Source organism: Lynx rufus, unplaced genomic scaffold (assembly GCF_022079265.1).
Source record: "Lynx rufus isolate CCGP_SWC_20201006 ecotype Redwood Valley unplaced genomic scaffold, mLynRuf1.p SCAF_4, whole genome shotgun sequence".
NCBI lineage: Eukaryota > Metazoa > Chordata > Mammalia > Carnivora > Felidae > Lynx > Lynx rufus.
In genome coordinates, this window is record NW_025814856.1 from 15150150 (window position 1) to 15168510 (window position 18361).

At 58.0% G+C, this 18361-nt stretch overlaps 1 protein-coding gene across 1 annotated transcript in view; it reads right to left on the bottom strand.

The window, feature by feature from the left end:
- Positions 1–1537: 1537 nt before the first annotated feature.
- Positions 1538–18361, bottom strand: part of FYCO1 (FYVE and coiled-coil domain autophagy adaptor 1) — a 75203-nt gene continuing 58379 nt past the window's right edge. Inside the window, 4 exon segments of the mRNA XM_047097603.1 lie at positions 1538–5230; positions 7159–7268; positions 12730–12940; positions 15724–15819. Of these exon segments, the coding sequence (XP_046953559.1) occupies positions 5155–5230; positions 7159–7268; positions 12730–12940; positions 15724–15819 (493 nt within the window). The 3' untranslated portion in view covers positions 1538–5154.

The following is an 18361-nucleotide window of genomic DNA, read 5'->3' on the forward strand; positions in this document are numbered from 1 at the left end:
AACTGCTCTCTCTCAAACAAACAAAAAAAAAGTCCATTTTCTCATCTGGGGTGACAGGTTTCGCCGATCTGTGTGGGTGGCAAACTCCTCTCGCCAGATTTTTCCCACGCATCTTCAAACCGAAAGGGCAGACCTGCCGAGAGTTTCCTTTTGAGTCCCCCGGGGAACCTGGGCGCCACAGGGCAACATGGCCAGAAGGGACAAGGCAGCAGCAGGTGCCACGGAGCCTGTGGGACCTGAGCTAGGCCGAGATCCCTGGAATGGAATGTGGGCCTTGGAGAATCTGGGGCAGACTCCGGTCATCTTGGGCTGCTCCGTGGTTTAGGCGCAATGGGGATTTTGATATGGAGGCTCCCGGATCCCAGCCTCAGGGGCAGGGACACAGCTACGTGTGTCTCAGCTGGTTCTCAGCCCCCAGGCCCATTTGGTCACCAAGTCTCTGGAGGGATTGGTACCCAAGAACTCCCGCTGCATTGTTTGGGCATTTGGATAAACCAATCTCCCATTCCTTCAACCTGCTCGCGGGACAGTAAGAGGCTTGACTTGAGGGCATCGCTAACACAAGAGGGGGTGGGGGGGCAGGATCAGGAGACCAGCTCACCTCCATTCTCCCCACACCCCCTCCTGGAGACTTGCCCTTTGCCCTTCTGTGCCATGGGGGCTACGGGGGCTCCTGTCCCTGGCCAAGTTGGCCAATGGGATTGGCGATGGCCTCAGACCTGACCAAGCATGGGGACCGGCTGGTGGCCTCATTGACTCGGTAACTGCTGAGCGCTTCTGTGTCTGGCATGATGCTCGACGCTGTGGGGCTGAGAGAAAGGAAGGAGATGAAGGAAACAAGGTGCCTGCCCTCAAGAGAGAACATGGTTACGGTTACAGAAAATAGAACTTATTCCTGTGTAACTGATCAGAGAAGAGGCCACATGAGAATCTGGGCGCCGGGGGAGGGTTGGAGGAGGAAGGGAGAGGGAGGGAAGGGGGGCTGTGATCCTCAGATGCGGGGTGTGGGGTGAGTGTGCTCCATCTGACCAGTCCAGGGGTGACAGGGTCCCACCCCTTCTGGGTCTGTGTCAGGTCTCTGCTGATTCAGCAGGAGTAGGCGTTAAGTTACGGTGGGAACGTGACTCCTTCCTCCGCCAGCTGCCTTGGCCCTGTGGTTTTGCCCAGCTTTGTACCACAGGCCAACTGAGCATGGTTTTAGGGCATCCATGACCATCCCCCTCTCCCCCACACCGTCCTGGTAGGTCACCATTGTGTTCTCTGCTCATCTGGCGGAGAGCAGCTGGGTTGGAAGGGTGCCTTGACTCCAGCAGGCCTGAACGCCGACCTCACGGTAGGCGGGGGTGGGAGTACCCAGATGCCAGGCCACACGGCAAACCTCTCGGAGCATCTGGTGGCTCGAGCCCTTCTAAAAAGCCAGGGTACAAGCCGATGCTCTATGTCCCAGCAGGGTGACTCCACACCCCCGGTCCGGTCTGGGTAACTTCATCACTCGCCTCGGGTCCCGGTGCAAAGGAAGACGACGCTACTCCCTGTGTCATAGTGTTTGCTTTATTTAAATCCTGAGGTTAAAAAGAAAACAGTTCCAAACAGTGCCGCAGATGCTATAAAGAAGTATGTTTGGGGTACAAAAGTTTCTCACCTTCTCCCCCCCCGCCATGCAGGTGGGGCGTTGGCAATTTGATGTGCTTCTGGGTAGTTCTTTGGCAGGTAAGAACGCAATGGGTCCCCAGACCCACTATCCCGTAAGGCCTCGAGAATGGAGGGTTAGTCAATTAAAGTGCAATTCTGATTTGGAAGCTGCCCAGCCAAGGCCTGGGCGTCGCTGTGCAGCCCCCAGAGGCAGGGGCATCTCTGAATAACACTCATCCTAAGGTTCTAAGGAAGCCTGTGTATCAGCGATGTCTCCCGAAATTTAAAGATAGACTTCACTATTTTTTCAAGAGCCATTACAAGGGAAGAGGCATGATTCCTGTTTCCTCGGAAGAATCACAACACAACGAAAAAACTTACCCGAGGCGCCACTCAAAAGCGCCTTTCGGGGTTAAGTGTTTTTGCGAACGTGGCTGGCTGGCTCGTTTCTGCCGGGCGACTCCTGGTTCTTGGAATCACGGATGGCTTCTCTCTGCCTTAATTCTCAACACCTCCGAGCCAAGGGTGGGATTCTCACGTGTGGGTACCAAGGTGGGCCTTAAAAAATGAAACTCCTAAAAACACTTTTTAAAACTCAGCGGACATCTAACTATAGTTTCGCGTAAAACGCAGGCGCGGAGATCTCAATCCCAAATGGGGATTTCCTTTCCGTTGAGTCTAGGATGGCTTCCCCACCCTAGGCGAGGGGAGAACTGGAAGCTTTCAGGAAAACCATTCCCTTTCTTCTTCAGGTGCAGCGTGTGGCTTCTTCCCTTTCTACTTTTCAAGCCTGGTGGGGTGTTTCAGTTCCAGATTCCTTCTTGGGAATTTCTTTGCCTGCTCGTGATCCAGGTGACCGGGAGTCTAGCGGGATCCAGCCACAAGGGCTCCGCAGAGGCCACGCTTTATCCCGACACCCTTCCTTGCTATGGCTGGGCGTGCCTTAGAGGCTGTGGCCTCGGGGAAGGTTGGTGGGGAAGTGGCTTCTGCGCCAGAGGTGGACCAGGCAGCCGGCAGGAGTACTACAGGGTGAGTGACTGTTATTCAGAGAGCCGGCCATCCGGGGGCTTCTGGGTTCTTGTTGCGTTTCGTTTTGTTTTGCATAGTGATCTGGGGTCCCAAGGAGGTCTCCTCCTGATGATTTCTAGTGTCATTCAGTCTCCTGGCTGGGGCTACCACCTTCAATGGTCGTTCTGCATTGTCATCTGCGGTTTTGGAAAACTCCCCCCACCCCCAAACCTCAGAAAAGTCGAGAACCTGTTTAAAATGAGAATAAAGCTATTCGTACAAGCCACACTGAAACAGGCCAACGTGTTCTCTCTAGTTGCGTAACGCACGGCAAACTCGAGCTCACGCTGCAAAGTAACGAGGGAGAAGAGTCTGTCCGGCACAAACAATAAATAGGATATGGAGCCAGGACGTGACTGCCGGGGGATCGGGCGACCCTCTGAACAACTGCGGTCAGGGTCAGCGTTCCGGAGCGGGGGCACTGCACGCCACCAGGGGCCCCTGTGCTCCTGGAGCAGCGGCTCTGGGCTGGCTTCGCAAGAGCCGGGCGCGCTAAGCGTGTTGTTGGGCCCCTGCCGGGCTGACTGACAGAGGTTCACGAGGGGGCTTGGGTGGAATGTTCCAGGCCTTTCTCAGGAAACACAGGAGCTATTAGCTGCACAGGATGGTGGGGGCACCATCAGCTGGCCAGTCAGCATGGCATCCTGGGAAAACACTCAGAACAAGACTCCAGACCGCTCTGGCTTCTCTTCTGTGGGTTTTGTTATTACGAGCAGCCACTCTGGAACCATCCTCAGGCCGTGTGGCACACCGGGGAGGGCAAGCGTGGGGCTCGGGAGAGTCTCTGGGAGCCCGGCCGCATCTTGCCTTGGCGCTGAGCACGGTCAAGGCCTGGGCCACTGGGAGATGCTAGAGACCCCGGTGGCTTTCTGCCGTGGGCGGCCGCTCCAAGGAAAGAGCACGAGAGGCTCGGCTTTTCTCTGGGTTGACGTCTCCGGAAGGTTCTGTTCACCAACCCCCTTGCCCTGCCCAACCTGACTGCAAGCAGCCACGTCCCCAGTTAAGCGACAGCTCCAAGTCTATCATGGAGGTTACTTCCCCCACCCCTGCCCCACGAGTCCTCTCTGCTGGCTGGTAGCTGAGGGGTCTGTGCTGGACGTGGCCTGGGGTCCCTGACCTGTCCGAAGGGGGCCGCTCCAGATGCCCCGCTCACCTGTGGAAGTGTCTGAGCCCCGACTTCGGGCTCTGGCCTCTGTGAACCAGGCACAAAGAGGCCATCGAAGGTGAGCTCTGTACGGCGGGAGAAGAGGAGGGCCGCGGACAGCGGGAAGGCTATGTCCTTCCAGGAAAAAGACACAGGATTCCTCGGCCCCAAGGGGAGATGGCTCCTGGGGGTCAAGTGTAGGCTGAGCCACGGGAAGTGGGCGAACGGGGTGCTGGGGAGCAGACGGGTGGCAAGTGGGGGCCGAGGAGTGAAGTCAAAGCAGATTCGTGAGTGATGCCTGTTATGCTTGGGTTACCAAAGACTTTTGTTAAGAAGGCCCCGAGATTTGAAAGTGGTTCTTACCCTGATTATGATCGTCACTAAACACGTCTGAAGGTGGGGCAGAAGCTCTTATTTATACAAAGAGCCCATCAGCCGAACAGTGCGTCCTAAGGGCCAAGGCGCGATGCTGCCTGTCGGTCAGGCTGTCAGGGTTAGCCGGCTTCGGGGCTTCAGCCGCCCGTGCAGAGACAGCGCCGCAGTGCGCGTCCTCAGGGGGGTGGCTGAGGGGCCTGCCCGAGTGAAGGGCTTTGCGCGAGGACAGCACTTTGCAGACAGAAGAGCCAGGAAGAAAGTCGAGCTCGAGGCCCCTCCAAAACTGTTGAGTTTGAAGCAGCCCCAAATTTACTGGGGCAGGAAGGGACAGAGGCATGACGGGAAGAGGCTGGAGGGAGTCGCCGGAGGGGCCCCCCGGGCGCCCTGACTCTCAGGATGGCCCCGTGGCCTCCTTTTCCTGGGAGGACCAAGGGCCTCACGGCCTGAGGACTCGACAAGGTCTGGCCAGGACATCCCGGCTCATGGTCGCCCAGGACGCCTGGCCCCTGCTGGGCAGAGTGGGGCCTTTCTCTCCCCGGGCACAAGTTGGGATGATGGCCTCTGGCCTGTGCAACTCTCCACGGGGGCGGCCTGGAGCCAGCTGTGGCTCCGGGAGAGGCCGATGGTCTCCTGAGGGTTTAAACCTTTGGCAGAGTGAGTGTCCCTTTGCGTGTGAGGATAGTCGGGTCCCTAATCTCGGGAAACGGTGCTTGAGCCCTTAAAAGCCATGGAGGCTGAGAGTGACGGTGCAAAGTTCTGAGTACAAGGTGCTCCAGACAGAGCAGCTCTGAGGGGTGGCCCGTCAGCTCTGGAGCCGCTGCCTTTTTTTTTTCTTTTTTTCTTTTTTTTTTTTTTTTAGTGCTTTATGTGACAGGTGAGCAAGAGTAGTGTTTCCTGTGGATAAAGTGAAACTACTAGAATCCAGGTGCTTGAGGCTACGGGAAATCACTTCCATCGTAGATCACAGGCCTGTCAACCGTCAAGTGATAAAACACTTTCTTGGAGACAAACCTGAGGAAACAGAAGCGGAAAAGGAGGGTGTCACTCAGACGCAGAAGCCCGAGGGCAGCGGCTGCCGCTGGGGCCTCCGCGCGGGGCTGCGGTGACCTGGCTGGGTGGGGAGGGGCCCCGCGGGGAGGCCTGGGCCCCTCACCCCGTTTGTCCGGCAGAGTTCTCCCCGGGCAAAGGGTCCGGGGGGGTCCTGGGACGTCAGCACCGACTGCCCTGGGGCGTGGGTGCAGAAAAGCCGCAGGGTTGCTGCTCTGCAGCCGTTGGGGGTGGTGGGGGGCTGCACGGGGAGGGGGTGGGTGGAGAGAGCAGACACTGAGAAGAGGTCTCTGGGGGAGCATGGGTTTCAGCCCCCCCGGCCACCTGAGCGTGTTCTGCCGTCCACGGTTCAGAACTCTCTGCAAGGCCATAAGGCCAGGGTTCGTCACAGCAGCACGGCCACCTCTAGCGGTAACTAGGAGCCTGCCTGGGGCACAGGACTGCGTTCTGCCCTCAGTGCGCCTCTCCTCCACCGCGCCCACAACCCGCAGGGAATCCTCATGAGGTGGCATCTGTGCTCACGGCCACCGCACAGGAGACGGGGCCAAGGCCCACAGAGGGAAGGGCAGGGCCCGCGCCTGGCGGACCCGCACCCACTCGCCTGACCGCTGCCCCATCCCGCTGCCCTGCAGGGGGCTGGGGCTCACAGTCACTTGGAGCTCCGGAGGCCGTTCTCTGGAAATGCCGGGCCTGTGCCCCTGAGTCCTGCTAATTCAAGGTGCGTGTGTGTTCATGGGGCAGGGGAGGGGCAGGAGAGGGGAAGGAGGGGGGCAAGGGGGGGAAGTTCATGCTCTTAGCCTCTCGTGTGTGGACGCCCTTGGCCACATGCCCTGGAGTCCAGGGCCTGAAGGTGGTGAGGGGTGGTACGGCTCTCTTCTAGAATATGCTATCTAGTCATTCTGCTAAAAGCCAAGTGGGCTGGGAAGGGTGCCCCGTGGGGGGGATGTGGCCACTAGCTCAGGGCCCCACTCACAGAGGATGTGGCTGGTGCCGGTCAGGCAGGTCTCCTAAAAAAGGTGGCCCCGACAAGGGCTTATGCCGAAGCCAGAAGACACAAAAGGGATGGGTGCCAGCAACCTTAACCACCCCCGTCTCCTGTCTCCAGGATGTGGGGCCCTGGCGCACGGCACACACCCAACCAATGTGCTCTTCTCCTCCACTTCCTTCCTCGGCTGCCCCTCCAGCTCGTGTCCCTACATTCCCAACGGACTGCCCTCTAGCCCTTCACTGCTGACCCATATCTGGTGCTTTGATGTAGTGCTTCCCAGAGAAGGCACACGCTGCTCCCGTTGCCATGCTGAGAAGGCCCAGGGGCTCCTCCTCAAAGCTCTAGTCCTGCCCTTCATTTCCCTCTTGCTTGTCCGTCCGTCCATCCATCCATCCATCCAACCATCCACTGTTTCTACTCAGCCCCTTCTCTGGGCTGGGCAGTGGGAGCTTGACACTCGCGAGAAGCAGGAGGGCATACGGTTGAGTCCAGAGCCTGGAGGCAGGCCCTCTGGGTTCCCACCTGGCTCCACCACCGCCAGCTGTGTGACCTGGAGTGTCACTCTGTTACGCATCTGGTCCTCAGTCCCCTGGCAGCACCGTGAGGAGAACGGTGGTCGCTCCGACATGGGGGTGTTGTCGGGAGTGAGTGAATCAATAAGGGTGGAGGGCCGAGAACCACCTGACATGAGCTAAGACTCTGTAAGTACTAGCCCGTGTTTTATAAAATCTATAACAGACCCTAAACCACCACCGTATAGGGGTCTAAGGTAAAAAACAAAACAAAACAAACCATTAATAATAAGTTACCGATAATTAAATAGTCTCTTTTAAATGTCCACCTCTGTTCTTGGGGCCAGGAGGCAGGTGAGTTGTTCTGGATGTTAACGAGCGAGGATCCCTACCTGGAAAAGGTGTTGTCGAAGATGAGCATGTAGATGCCTGGTGTGCGGACCTTGAGCTGGCCTTGGATGTTCTCCTTGTGGGAGCTGCATCGGGTCGTGGGGATGAGGACCTGGGAGGAAGAGCAGATCAGAAAAAGTGTCAGGGAAGTCGAGAGGGCCTAAAGGTCTTCCGGGCAGAGCCTTTATTTTGGGGAGGGAACTGGGCCCAGGGAAGCTAGGCGCCCTGTCTGAGGTCGCAGTGGAGCAAGGCTGGGGCTGTGGTCAGCCCCAGGAGCGGGGAGGGGTCTTCCACATGCCCTGCATTTGTTGGTAACCTGTGTTAGGGAAGGGGCTGTGAGCATGAGTTTCACGCGGCATCGTGAACTAGTCAGCGCCCCAAAGGAGTGGCCCCAGCCTCTCTGACCATGGCCAGTGCCAGAATGTTCCACATGTGGAGGACCACTCATTTTGTGGATTCAGGAAGCTGGGACTTATTTGAGGTGAAGTCCATAAGTCTGGCTGGCTCCGATTGGACCGAGGGCTGACCTGGGGTCAGGTGAGCCCCACAATTGCCCCAGGTCTCCACTTGGAGAGAAGGGAGCAACAGCCAGATGGGACAAATGGAAAACAGAGAGGACGATGACAGACTCAAACCTTACCTGATCAATAAGCCCACTAAACGTAAATAGTCTAAACATCCCAATTAAAAGGCAAAGATTAGCAGGTTGACCCAACCCCATCATGCCTATAAGAAAAGACGATTTAAAGGTAAAGATACAAATAGGTTGAAAATCAAGGGATGTAAAAAGATGTATTGTGGTAGCATGAGTCAAAAGAAGGGTGAATTGACTGCCTCAACATCAGACGAAACACATTTTATATCAAGGGATGTGGCCAGGGATAATTTCCTAATGATAAAGATGTTAGTGCATCAAGAGGACGGGCCAGTCCTGACACCGATGCCCCTAACGACCGAGCTTCAAAACCCACGAAGCAAAAAGTGGTAGAATTGCAAGGCGAAATAGGTGAATTCACAGTTATGGTTGTATATTTCAATCATGGATGGAATAAAAGACAGGAGCTCAGTAGGGAAATGAAGACTCAAAGAACAGCATCAGCTAACTCAATCCAACCGCCGCTTATGGGACACTCCACCTGACCACGGCAGAACAAACCGTCTTTTTCGAGTGCGCTTGGGATAATACACAGTAGGCCATCTTCTAGGCCATTAAAAAAAAAAAAAAAAGCAACACTCATATTTAAAAGGATTCAAGTTATACAAAGTTGGTTTTCTGCCTGCAATGGACTTAAATTAGAAGTGAGTAGATCTCCGGGGCACCTGTGTGGCTCCGTTGGTTAAGCGGCCGACTTCAGCTCAGGTCATGATTTCGCAGTTCAGGAGTTTGAGCCCCGCGTCAGGCTCCGTGCTGACAGCTCGGAGTCTGGACCCTGCTTCAGATTCTGTGTCTCCCTTTCTCTGCCCCTCCCCTGCTCATGCTCTATCTCTCTGTCTCCCAAAACTAAACGTTAAAAAAGAAAAAAAAAAAAAAAGTGAATAGATCTCTAGAAAATACCAAAATATTGGGGTGCCTGGGTGGCTCAGTCGGTTAAACCCCCGACTTCAGCTCAGGTCATGATCTCACGGCTCGTGTGTTCAAGCCCCGCATCGGGCTTTGTGCTGACAGCTCGGAGCCTGGAGCCTGTTTCAGATTCTGTGTCTCCACCTGTCTCTGCCCCTTCCCTGCTCATGCTCTCTCTCTGTCTCTCTTTCTCTCAGAAATAAACATTAAACAATTAAAAAAAAAAAAAAAAGAAAATACCAAAATATTTATAAACTAATTATCACACTTTTAAATAACCCGTGGGCCGAAGAGGAATAAAAAAATCAAGTGGGAGATCCCAAAAGCATGGGAGAGAATTGTGCACGGCACGTTCCGGATGCCACAGTACCTTTGCTCTGGCTGGGAGCTGCTGGTGGAGAGGCAGTAGGTAGAGCCCAAGACAGGCCTGGGTGGGATCAAGATGAATGAGGACCTACTGTGTGTAGGCTCTGGGGCGGCCACTTCTGCACATGGTCTCCTCAAGTTCCATTAACGGTCTCTCGCGTTCTTATTTCCATCGGGCACTGAGAATTCTGAGCAGTTGAGAGGTTGGGTCTGCTTCTGTGGCCCGTAACCTACCAGTTCTGAGCCTGGACATTCCAGCAAGCACAGGCAGAAAGGAGCCGCTGGACAGGAAGGCTTGCTGTTGACACAGGGGCCACTGGGCGCCCCACACCTCAACCTCAGCATTTACGGCCTTGATTGCAAAGCAACCACCGAGAGCTTGTTGGGCATTAGAAGTTTCTATTCTGTAGACTTTTCACGCGTCTTGATTCCTATTTTCCAACCAGGGGCAAAATCTATGAGATTTTCTCTGGCCAAGGCTCATGCAGCTGCAGTGATAGGAAGATGATGGGGGGGGGGCGGGGAGTGGTCTCTGGAATAAACCCGAGGCAGGTCTCCGCTGTGTGAGCTCTGGGGGTGCCTCCCACCAGCGCCAGTGCCTGGGTGGCCGTGCCCTGATTTACACCATGTGTCTGCGAGACAGCACGAGTTGGTTTCATTTATATTTGGACGGGTTTCTGTGGCCTGGGGCTCCCGTGCAAAGTGAGGGTTCTATGCTACATGGAAGAAGTGAGTCACAAGAGGCCACAAGAGGCCACGGTGGTGGTTGCTGGGGGGCGGAGGTTTGGGAGTGACTGGCCATGATGTTTCTTTTGGGGATGATTAGAGTGGCAATGGTTACATAAGCTGTAATACACTGTATTTTAATGGGTCGATTATTTGGTATATGAACTGTGTCTCAATAAAGCTGTCTAAAAAATACAATGTCAAGCGTCCTTGCTGCCGGTGCTGGTCCCTCCCCTGAGTCTCTGTGGCCCCAGACAGGCTGTTGAGTTTCTCTGGCCAAACATGGGTCCCCGCCCAGAGAGAGGGCAGGGCCTGGGTCCCGTTTCCTGTTCTGTCCCCAGGCTTTAAGACAGCGGTCGGCACACAGGCAGCCTCAAGTCCTTGATTTACTGTTTCTCTGGTCAAGCGTCTTCCCAAATTCACAGGCTTTGATCTCAGTGCTGAGGAACGACCTTGTCCCCGTGGAAACACTCTGGAGAGGAGGGGGCCCGGGGACGGGGCAGCGTCTGCTGCGGGCTGTCAGAGATGGGCCTGGCCTTGTGCTGTGTGGCTCCCTCCACCAGGGCACGTCTCCTGGTGTGGCCCAAGGCCTCCTCCCCTGATCACTGCGCCCCAGGTGCCCGCCCGTCCCCACCATGACACTCCACCTGGAATCATGGTTGTCTGTTCACTAGGGTCTCTCTCCTGAAGGGCAGATCTCACGTTGTCCCTTCTCTCTCTCTAGCTCTGATAGGCGCGACAGAGCCCGGGGTTCAGCAGAAACTCAGGAAGTGGCTGTGAGCAGACCCCGAGTCCCTCATGTCTGCACCTCCATAATCACGCTTCTGGGTGCTGCAATTTGCTCTGGACCCCGGGGTTTCCTGTAAGGCCCAGGTTGGTCAGGGGAGTCAGGGGATCCTAAGGGGAGTCCCTTAGACGGCTGCTGAGGACGTGCACCTGGAAACAGGTTCCCAGGCTGATGTCTGTTCAGGGGACCTCGGGCAGAAATAACAGCAGCCCCACGGCAGGCTGGGGATGCTGGGCTCCTGAAGGCAGACAGCGCCCGAAAGCCCTTCTCGCTCGCCCCGTGTACGGGCTCCTTCTGCCCCCTGGCGTCCACTCTGAGAAACACAGGGGTAGTCTTGACCCCCGGAGGTCACGTGGACGCCAGAGATGAGGAAGCTTCCTCCGGGTCCCCAAGCCTGCAAGAACCACACAGATCTCCCAGGGCCGTGAGGGTTTGGCGGGTGAGCGACTGAACAAGGGGAGAGGCCCACAGCTCGGCCACGCGTGGACAGGTGGAACAGCAAAGGCCTGGACACCCGATTGAGTCCCTTCCCCTGTCCCTGCCACAAACAGCCACCGGTGTCTGATGTGGGACAACGTGGTGCTGGTCCCTGGTAGGTCTTGGGGCTGTGGGGACAAACGGCCCGGCTACCGGAGGCAAGTTCCTGCTGAGCGTGGCGCTGGCCCTGGCAAGCCACTCTTCCTCTTAGTGACCTCATCTGCCAACGTGAGCCCTGCACGCCAGCTGCAGGGCGGAGTCCGTGCCCGCTCCCGAACTGCAAGCCCCAGGACCGCCTGGGGGCAGCCTCGGAACCCCAGGGAGTAAGGGCTCCGAGCTCGGAACACGGCACGGCCAGGGGCCCCCCGAAGGGAAAGGGGGGGCAGAGCGTGAATGAGAGGCTCCACAGAACAAGGCCAACTCAAGGAGGCTGGAATTAAGTCGTAGGAGTGAATTTGGAGAGGGCGGGAATGACAGAGTCGTCTCTGCCACGAGCCGGTACCAACAGGGCAGGGGGACAGGACAGTGAGCCAGACAGGCACGGGGCGCACAGGGCGAGCCTGCTCTCCTTCAGCTCGGGGCCCGCACCCCGCCTCTCGCCGAGGGCCCCCCACAGCCAGCGCCCCACAGGCGGGGGGTGGAGGGGACTCAGGGATTTTGTCACACAGACGTCACAGGAGGCTCCTTTCAGGCGATTTCAAACTGCTCTCCCCCGCCCTTCTTCTCGCCATTGCTGGCACCTGGAAGTTTCCGCACGGTATAGCCACTAAGGGCCGCTCTGAGCTCTAGGCCGGCCTGGCCGTCCTCACCGGTCCTCCCACCCACAGTGTGTCAAACGGGACAGGAATTTCCGCCCGAACCAGCTCCTCTCCCCTCTGCCGAGTCAGTCAGCCACCCTCGGAGTCCTGTTCAACCTCCTGTCCCGGGCCCTGGATCCCACCCATCCTTTCTATTCTGGCTCCCAAGCCCCTGGAGCTAGGCTCACCGGACGCACCTGGGGATGCCTGTGTGTCCACACTCTGCTACCCCCTGCCTGGATTCTGACCGAGTGGTGTGGCGGTGGCCTGAGGACTGGGTGTTTCTAACGTGCAGACAACACTGAGACCCGTGGTCCGGGCCATCATCAGCGTGCCACGCTGAGAATGTCTTAGGACTTTATGAGCTTGCATCTGCCACCGAGATTTCAAGCCCCACCCACCGCCCAAGGGACACAATGGCCAGGTGTCTCTGGCAAGGTCTCTGGGGCCCAATGCTCCCTAACCTCCTCCACGGTGCCCTCCTCTTGCTCTGCACAGCCGGGCTAAAAAAGGATCCTTAAACCGGGTCACATGTCTGTATTCTTCGCAATTTCACCCACTGACCTGTCCCAAGGTCAGACCGGAGATGTCTGACCCAGGAGCAACCTTCAGACGCCTGAGGACAGTGCTCTGGAGCCTCCGAGGTCTTTCCTTTCCCAAGCCGGCCAAGAACAGGAGCGTTGCCTGCCCCGTGGGACGCAGCCCGGAGGGCCCGCCCACCTGCTTTCTCTCCACGTTCCTCTCACGGCTGAGGCCCAAACACTCCAGGGGAGGCCTGCCCAGCAGAAGGCTGGACGGCCACGGCCCCGCACCAGGGAAGGTCTGCCCAAGCACCCCGCTGGCGGAGGGCCGGCCTTACCTTACACTGGTCCAGCGGTGTGTCCTCGGCCTCCTGGAAGACCACGCTGAAGGAGATGCTCTTGGGGTCGGAGGAGAAGACCCAGCTGATGGTGAGGCCCGCCTCAGCCACGGTGATGGGGATGACGCTGTAGGTACTGGACCTCACGAACAGCTCCCTGTTGCTCTCCCCGAAGTTGGCGATCTCTTCCACCGTCAGCGGTAACTTTATCCTAAAACCCAAGGGCGGAGAGGGCCCTGATCAAATGGGCAAAGTGCCTGAGTCCCCTGGCCAGCTCTTCTGTGGCTCAGAGGTGGTCGGAAGCCTTGGAGGCTCTTGAGAGGACAAGGCCTGGGTACCCTTGACCAACACGCTTAACTGTGCGAGAAACCTGGATGCGCAATGTGGGTCGAGGCACCGGGGACGCGCGTAAAGCACGCAGGTGACAGTCCCGGCTGCGTGGGGCTGGCATGTCCCTGCAAGCCTGTCGGAGAGGAGAACGGCCTGAGGCGATCCACGTGCCGCGAACGGGAAGCGGGTGCGGAGGCCTCGGCTTTCTGCAGCTTTCCCGGAGCTGCCCTGCTGCCCAGCACAGGTCCCCTCTCCAACTCCCTGCCGCCCTTCATGTCATTAGCACCAGCAGGAAGCACGCACGTCATTAGAAACTTCCCGCCCTCTGGAAATCTGGGGCCTGCTGTAAGACTGCAAGGGGGCACCCTGATTTTCTTAAACGCAGCCGTCCCAGATTCTTTATACGGCAGGGGCGGTGGGGCAGGGTGATGGCCCCGGGGACGCAGGCTTCTCGGGGACCGTGTCCCCGGTCCTAACGCTCGCCAGCTGGACAACAGCCGCTTCCGTAAGTTTAAAGGTTTAGTGACAGTGAGCTCCTCTGTTCCCGGGGTCCTGTGCGGGGCCCAGAGTGTGGAGCCAGAGGGACCCGGGTTCCGGTACCTGCTTTGCTTCCCTTCCCTCCTCCTGAGCCTCGGTTTCCTCATCTGCAAACGAGGACAACCAGGCCTGCCCGCTGACGGGTGTGAGGCATACATCAGAGGATGAACTTGGCTGAGGGGGGACTGCTCCCTGAGGCTGCCTGTTTTCCGACTCGGTGGCGCCCCCTCCTGGACCGTGCAAGTCGGGAGCCAGCATGTGAGCCCGAGATGTGAGGACAGGGCCTCCAGTGCTGAGCTGCCACCTCAGGGGCGGTGTGGCCTCGGGCGAGTCGCATCCCCTCGACTGTGAAGCAAGAAGGTGGCGGCCACTACGTGCGGGGCCCTCTGCTCGCAGGCTTCATGTGCTATCACCACGGCCACGTGGGGAAGCAGGGTGCTCCCCCTTGCACATGAGGAAGCCAAGAATCACACAGATGAAGAAACTTGGTCCAGGCCCACACAGGTCTGATAGGAAACCATTACCTGCCCACTCCACCAAACTGCCTTTCGTGGCGAAAATACGTTACTGTCCCCTGCGAGATGCGGAGGTGGAAACTGAAGCTCAGAGAGGTTAGGTAACTCGCCCAAGACTGCACAGCAAGTAAGTCACGGGGCTGAGAGTTCTATCTGCCTTCAGAGGTGTGGAGACGGATGGAAATACCACCCCCCCCCCAAGCTATGCTAATGAGAAGAGGAATCAAGGATTAAAAAACCCAGAATGTGGGGCACCTGGGCGGCTTAGTCGGTTAAGCGTTTGACTCTTGGTTGAGCCTCAGGTCATGGTCTCGTGGTTCCGTGAGTTCGAGCCCATGACAGGCACTGTGCTGACCGCGTGGAGCCTGCTTGGGATCCTGTCTCCCTTTCTCTCTGCCCCTCCCCCACTTGCACTGTCTCTCTCAAAAATAAATAAACACCCTACTTTGTTTCTGTTCCACGGCCAGCGCACCCTGTGACACAGTATGTAATTTACTTATGTATTTCTGTTTAATGTCTGTCAACCCCTGCTGGAATATAAGCTCAACAGGGGGGCTCTGTTTTGCTCAGTGATGTACTCCAAGGACCTAGAACATACCTGGCACCTAGTAGGTGCTGAATAAATACGTGTGAGTGAGTGCATGAGTACGGGACTCAATGCAGCGTCTTACGCAGCCGTTGGACGCGACACAGAAGAATAGGATACGTGAAAATACTCACGCAGTGTGGGGTTTTACAAGACTATAAAATGAGATGTAGAATACCCGTTTGTGTTGAAAAATGAGGTACCTATGTATTTTAAAAAACCGGAAGGCTATCCCCCGAGGTGGTTTCCTTGTCTCTATTTTCCTATTTTTCCACAATGAAAACGTATTGCTTTTACAGTGAGAAAACAAAAAAGTTATTTTCAAAAAAGAACACAGGGCCATGGGTGTGAGAACGGGATGACGCTAAGGGGACACGGGGGAACTTCCGACGGGGAGGGAACCGCTCTCCGTCTTCACTGTGGTCACACGGGGCTGAATCACTGTTCCTTTCTGGACCTACGTTCCCTCTTGGGCAGAACCGGGTCACGGAGCCGGGTGGGATCGGAGGCCCCTGAGATCACAGAAGCCACTGGCCGCGCCCGGCAGGGAGCCTTGGCGGGATGACTGACTACAGTGTATTATTTGTCAAAGTCTAAGCACTGTCCACATAAAGGGGGAAGTTTACTGTCCATAAATTGTACCTTAAGAAAAAAGCACAGACTGGAGCGCCCGGGTGGCTCAGTCGGTTAAGCTTCCGACTTTGGCTCAGGTCGTGATCTCACAGTTCCTGAGTTCAAGCCCCACGTCGGGCTCTGCGCTGACAGCTCGGAGCCTGGAGCCTGGAGCCTGCTTCGGATTCTGTGTCTCCCTCTCCCTCTGCCCCTCCCCTGCTCACTCTCTCAAAAACAAACATTACAAAAAGTTAAAAACATAAATAAATAAAAGCACAGACTGAAAGCCATCATGGGTGCCGAGTCAGCCTGTGGGGTGCCCCCGGCTCTGGCACTGGAGGCCGGGGCTCCCCCTGTGGTGCTCCTGTCCCCCAGGCCCCCTGGGAAGCCCCTGCTCGGGGCTCAGTCACTCACATCAATTCTCCAGACTTCAGCAAGCAGACCTCAGCATCCTGCCCCAACGGCATGTCTTCGGCGTCCTCAGGGGTTAGCGAGTTTGACACGGCGTCCCTGAAACGTCACACACGAGAACACAGCCATTTTAGCCATCGGCACCTGGGGGTCCCACAGCCTTGGAGTCACGTGGCCAAGCTCAGAATGCCTGGGATCCTTCAGTCACAGAGGCCACGACAGGGGCTGCGGCAGGCTCTCCAGGTAGGGGCGAGGGGCTGGGGCCACGCGGGCAGGATGGGGAGAAGACCACGAGGCCTCAGTGGTTTCCCTGCTGGGGTTCTGGTGGGCATAGGGAGGGGCCGCCCGCAACACAAAGGACCACCGCCCGACCCCGCGCCAGCCAGCGGAGCAGTGGGCAGCACCGTGGGTCCCGCCTGGGGACCCATGACAGCCAAGCCTGCTCTGGCCCATCTCGGGGGCAGCAAGGACAGACACCCGGGGAACGGTGCGGGCCAGGAGGGAGCCGAGGGGCACGGCCATGGGCAGCGAGTGGACCTAAGCCACGTCCACATCGCCTCTTTCCCTCACAGCCCACTATCGGCTGCACTGAGAGCCGGCGGTGGGTGCCAGCTGCCAATGAAGACACACCGTGCTTTCCGCACAGTGCCCTGTGGGACGCCGGGGCCAGGGGCGGAGGGCAGCACACGCCCTCTCGTAGAGAGTCCCCGCATATTTACACAGTAAGTTCGAGGTTCTAGGAACCCTGCAGCAAAGTCATCTCCTGGATTTAAAGCTAGCGTTCCTGCATTTATTTGATCGTGGGACATTTGATTTTTTTTTTTTTTAAGTTTTTTATGTGTATTTATTTTGCGAGAGAGTGAGCAAGCGCGGGGGAGGGGCAGAGAGCGAGAAACCCATGCAGGCTCTGCCCTGCCAGCACGGAGCCTGACTTGGGGCTCGAACTAACCAACTGTGAGATATGACCTGAGCCGAAACCAAGAGTCAGATGTTTAACCGACTGAGCTACCCAGGCGCCCTGATGGTGGGACATTTCAAGCCCTTCCTGAACCCCCTGTTCTGGGAGTGCAGACTGCAGGCCTCCTCCTCACTGACGGGGCCACAGAGGCACAGGCAGCTCCCGAGAGGCGGGCCCGAGCCCCACGCCCCGACTCCAGCTCCCTGCTCACGCTACCAGGCCCCAGTGTCCGCTCAGCCGATGGCCGAGTGGGGCGTCAGACCCAACCAGCTTGAGTGTGCGGTTCTGCTTAGAGAGAACTCAGGTCCAGAAAAGAAGAGCCATTTGCCCCGTGGGCAGGTGTCAATAAGGAAGATCTCCCACCCGGCACAGCTTCTTCCCCAAACGTCACAATAACCCCCTTCTCAACTGCCCGGAGGGCTCTCCCCAGAGGTCTCTGGGGTGAGGTCAGTGCGCCCCAAACCGCCCCCCTCCCACCGCCAACAGGTACCCTTGGGTTCTCACCAGCCTGGCCCCGGGGGACACTCACTCGACCTCTGAGGCCCTGAAGGAACTTGAGTGAACTCAGTCCTGCCCCATCCCACCCCACCCCACCCCGCCTACTGCTGAAGTGCCTGGAGAGGTCAGCCCCGGTCCGTGGTGGGGTGGGCACCGCACAGGACACTGACTCGGGCACGGGCCGCGTCCCGCAAACGCTCTCCGTCTGAGGCAGACTCGTGCGCGCACACACACACACACACACACACACACACGCACACAGCTGGAAGCATCCTGCTGGAAGAAGGGGGGGGTCTCAGCATACACAGTGGCACGTGCAAGGTCAGTGGCTGGCAGCAAGCGTCCGGACCACGTGCTCAGACAGCCCTCTGTCCACCACCTTCACACCCACTGCGCAGCCGCGATTTGTGCTGGAAAACCGGTGTGCCCGGCCGACGGCGCAGTCTGGGCGGCACGGCGGGCGGCCCTCAGCCATGCCTGGGGATCCTCGCGCTCAGCTGAGCTCAGGACCTGACCTGATACGGTCCCTGGGACACCAGGAATTCAAGAGAGCATAGCGGCTGAGGCCCAGAGCTTCTGCCTGGAGGCGGCAGCCATCACCTCTGCCTGCAGGGGATTCTCCGCCCGCCGCTGCTGACATTTCACTGCCAGGCGAGTCCCACGGCCAAGCCCCACGACCACGACCACGGGGGCGGGACATTCATCCTTCCACAGGGAGAGGCACCGACACGGACAGGTCGGGATGCAAGATGTGCCCGTGGGGAGCGGCTGCAGACGGTCTACCTGAAGGTCCCCCTGAGCAGCCAGGGTTCTCCGCGTGGGGGCAGAAAGCGGTGGTTTAGAGCAGACGACACCCAGCGGGTCTCCGCGAAGCCTGTCCCGGCTGTCACTCGCCTATGGGGCCGCGGCGTCGGCACACGTGGTGGTGCACCTGCACGGACGGCGCGGTGTGCACAGTGTGGGGGATGCGACAGGGCAGGGGGATCCCCGGGGGCAGATACACAGGCAGGTGCAGCCTGCTCCCACCCGCGAGCCCTCCTTCCCACTCCTCCCTGCACCCCGTCTACCACGGCCCCGGTCACCCCGGGCCTTCCTTCTCTTCTCTGGGTCCTCTCTCTCCCTGGGCTGAGGGCCCTTTGGAAGCAGGCCCGGCGCACACGGGACGGCCGCTGCCGTCTGCGGGAA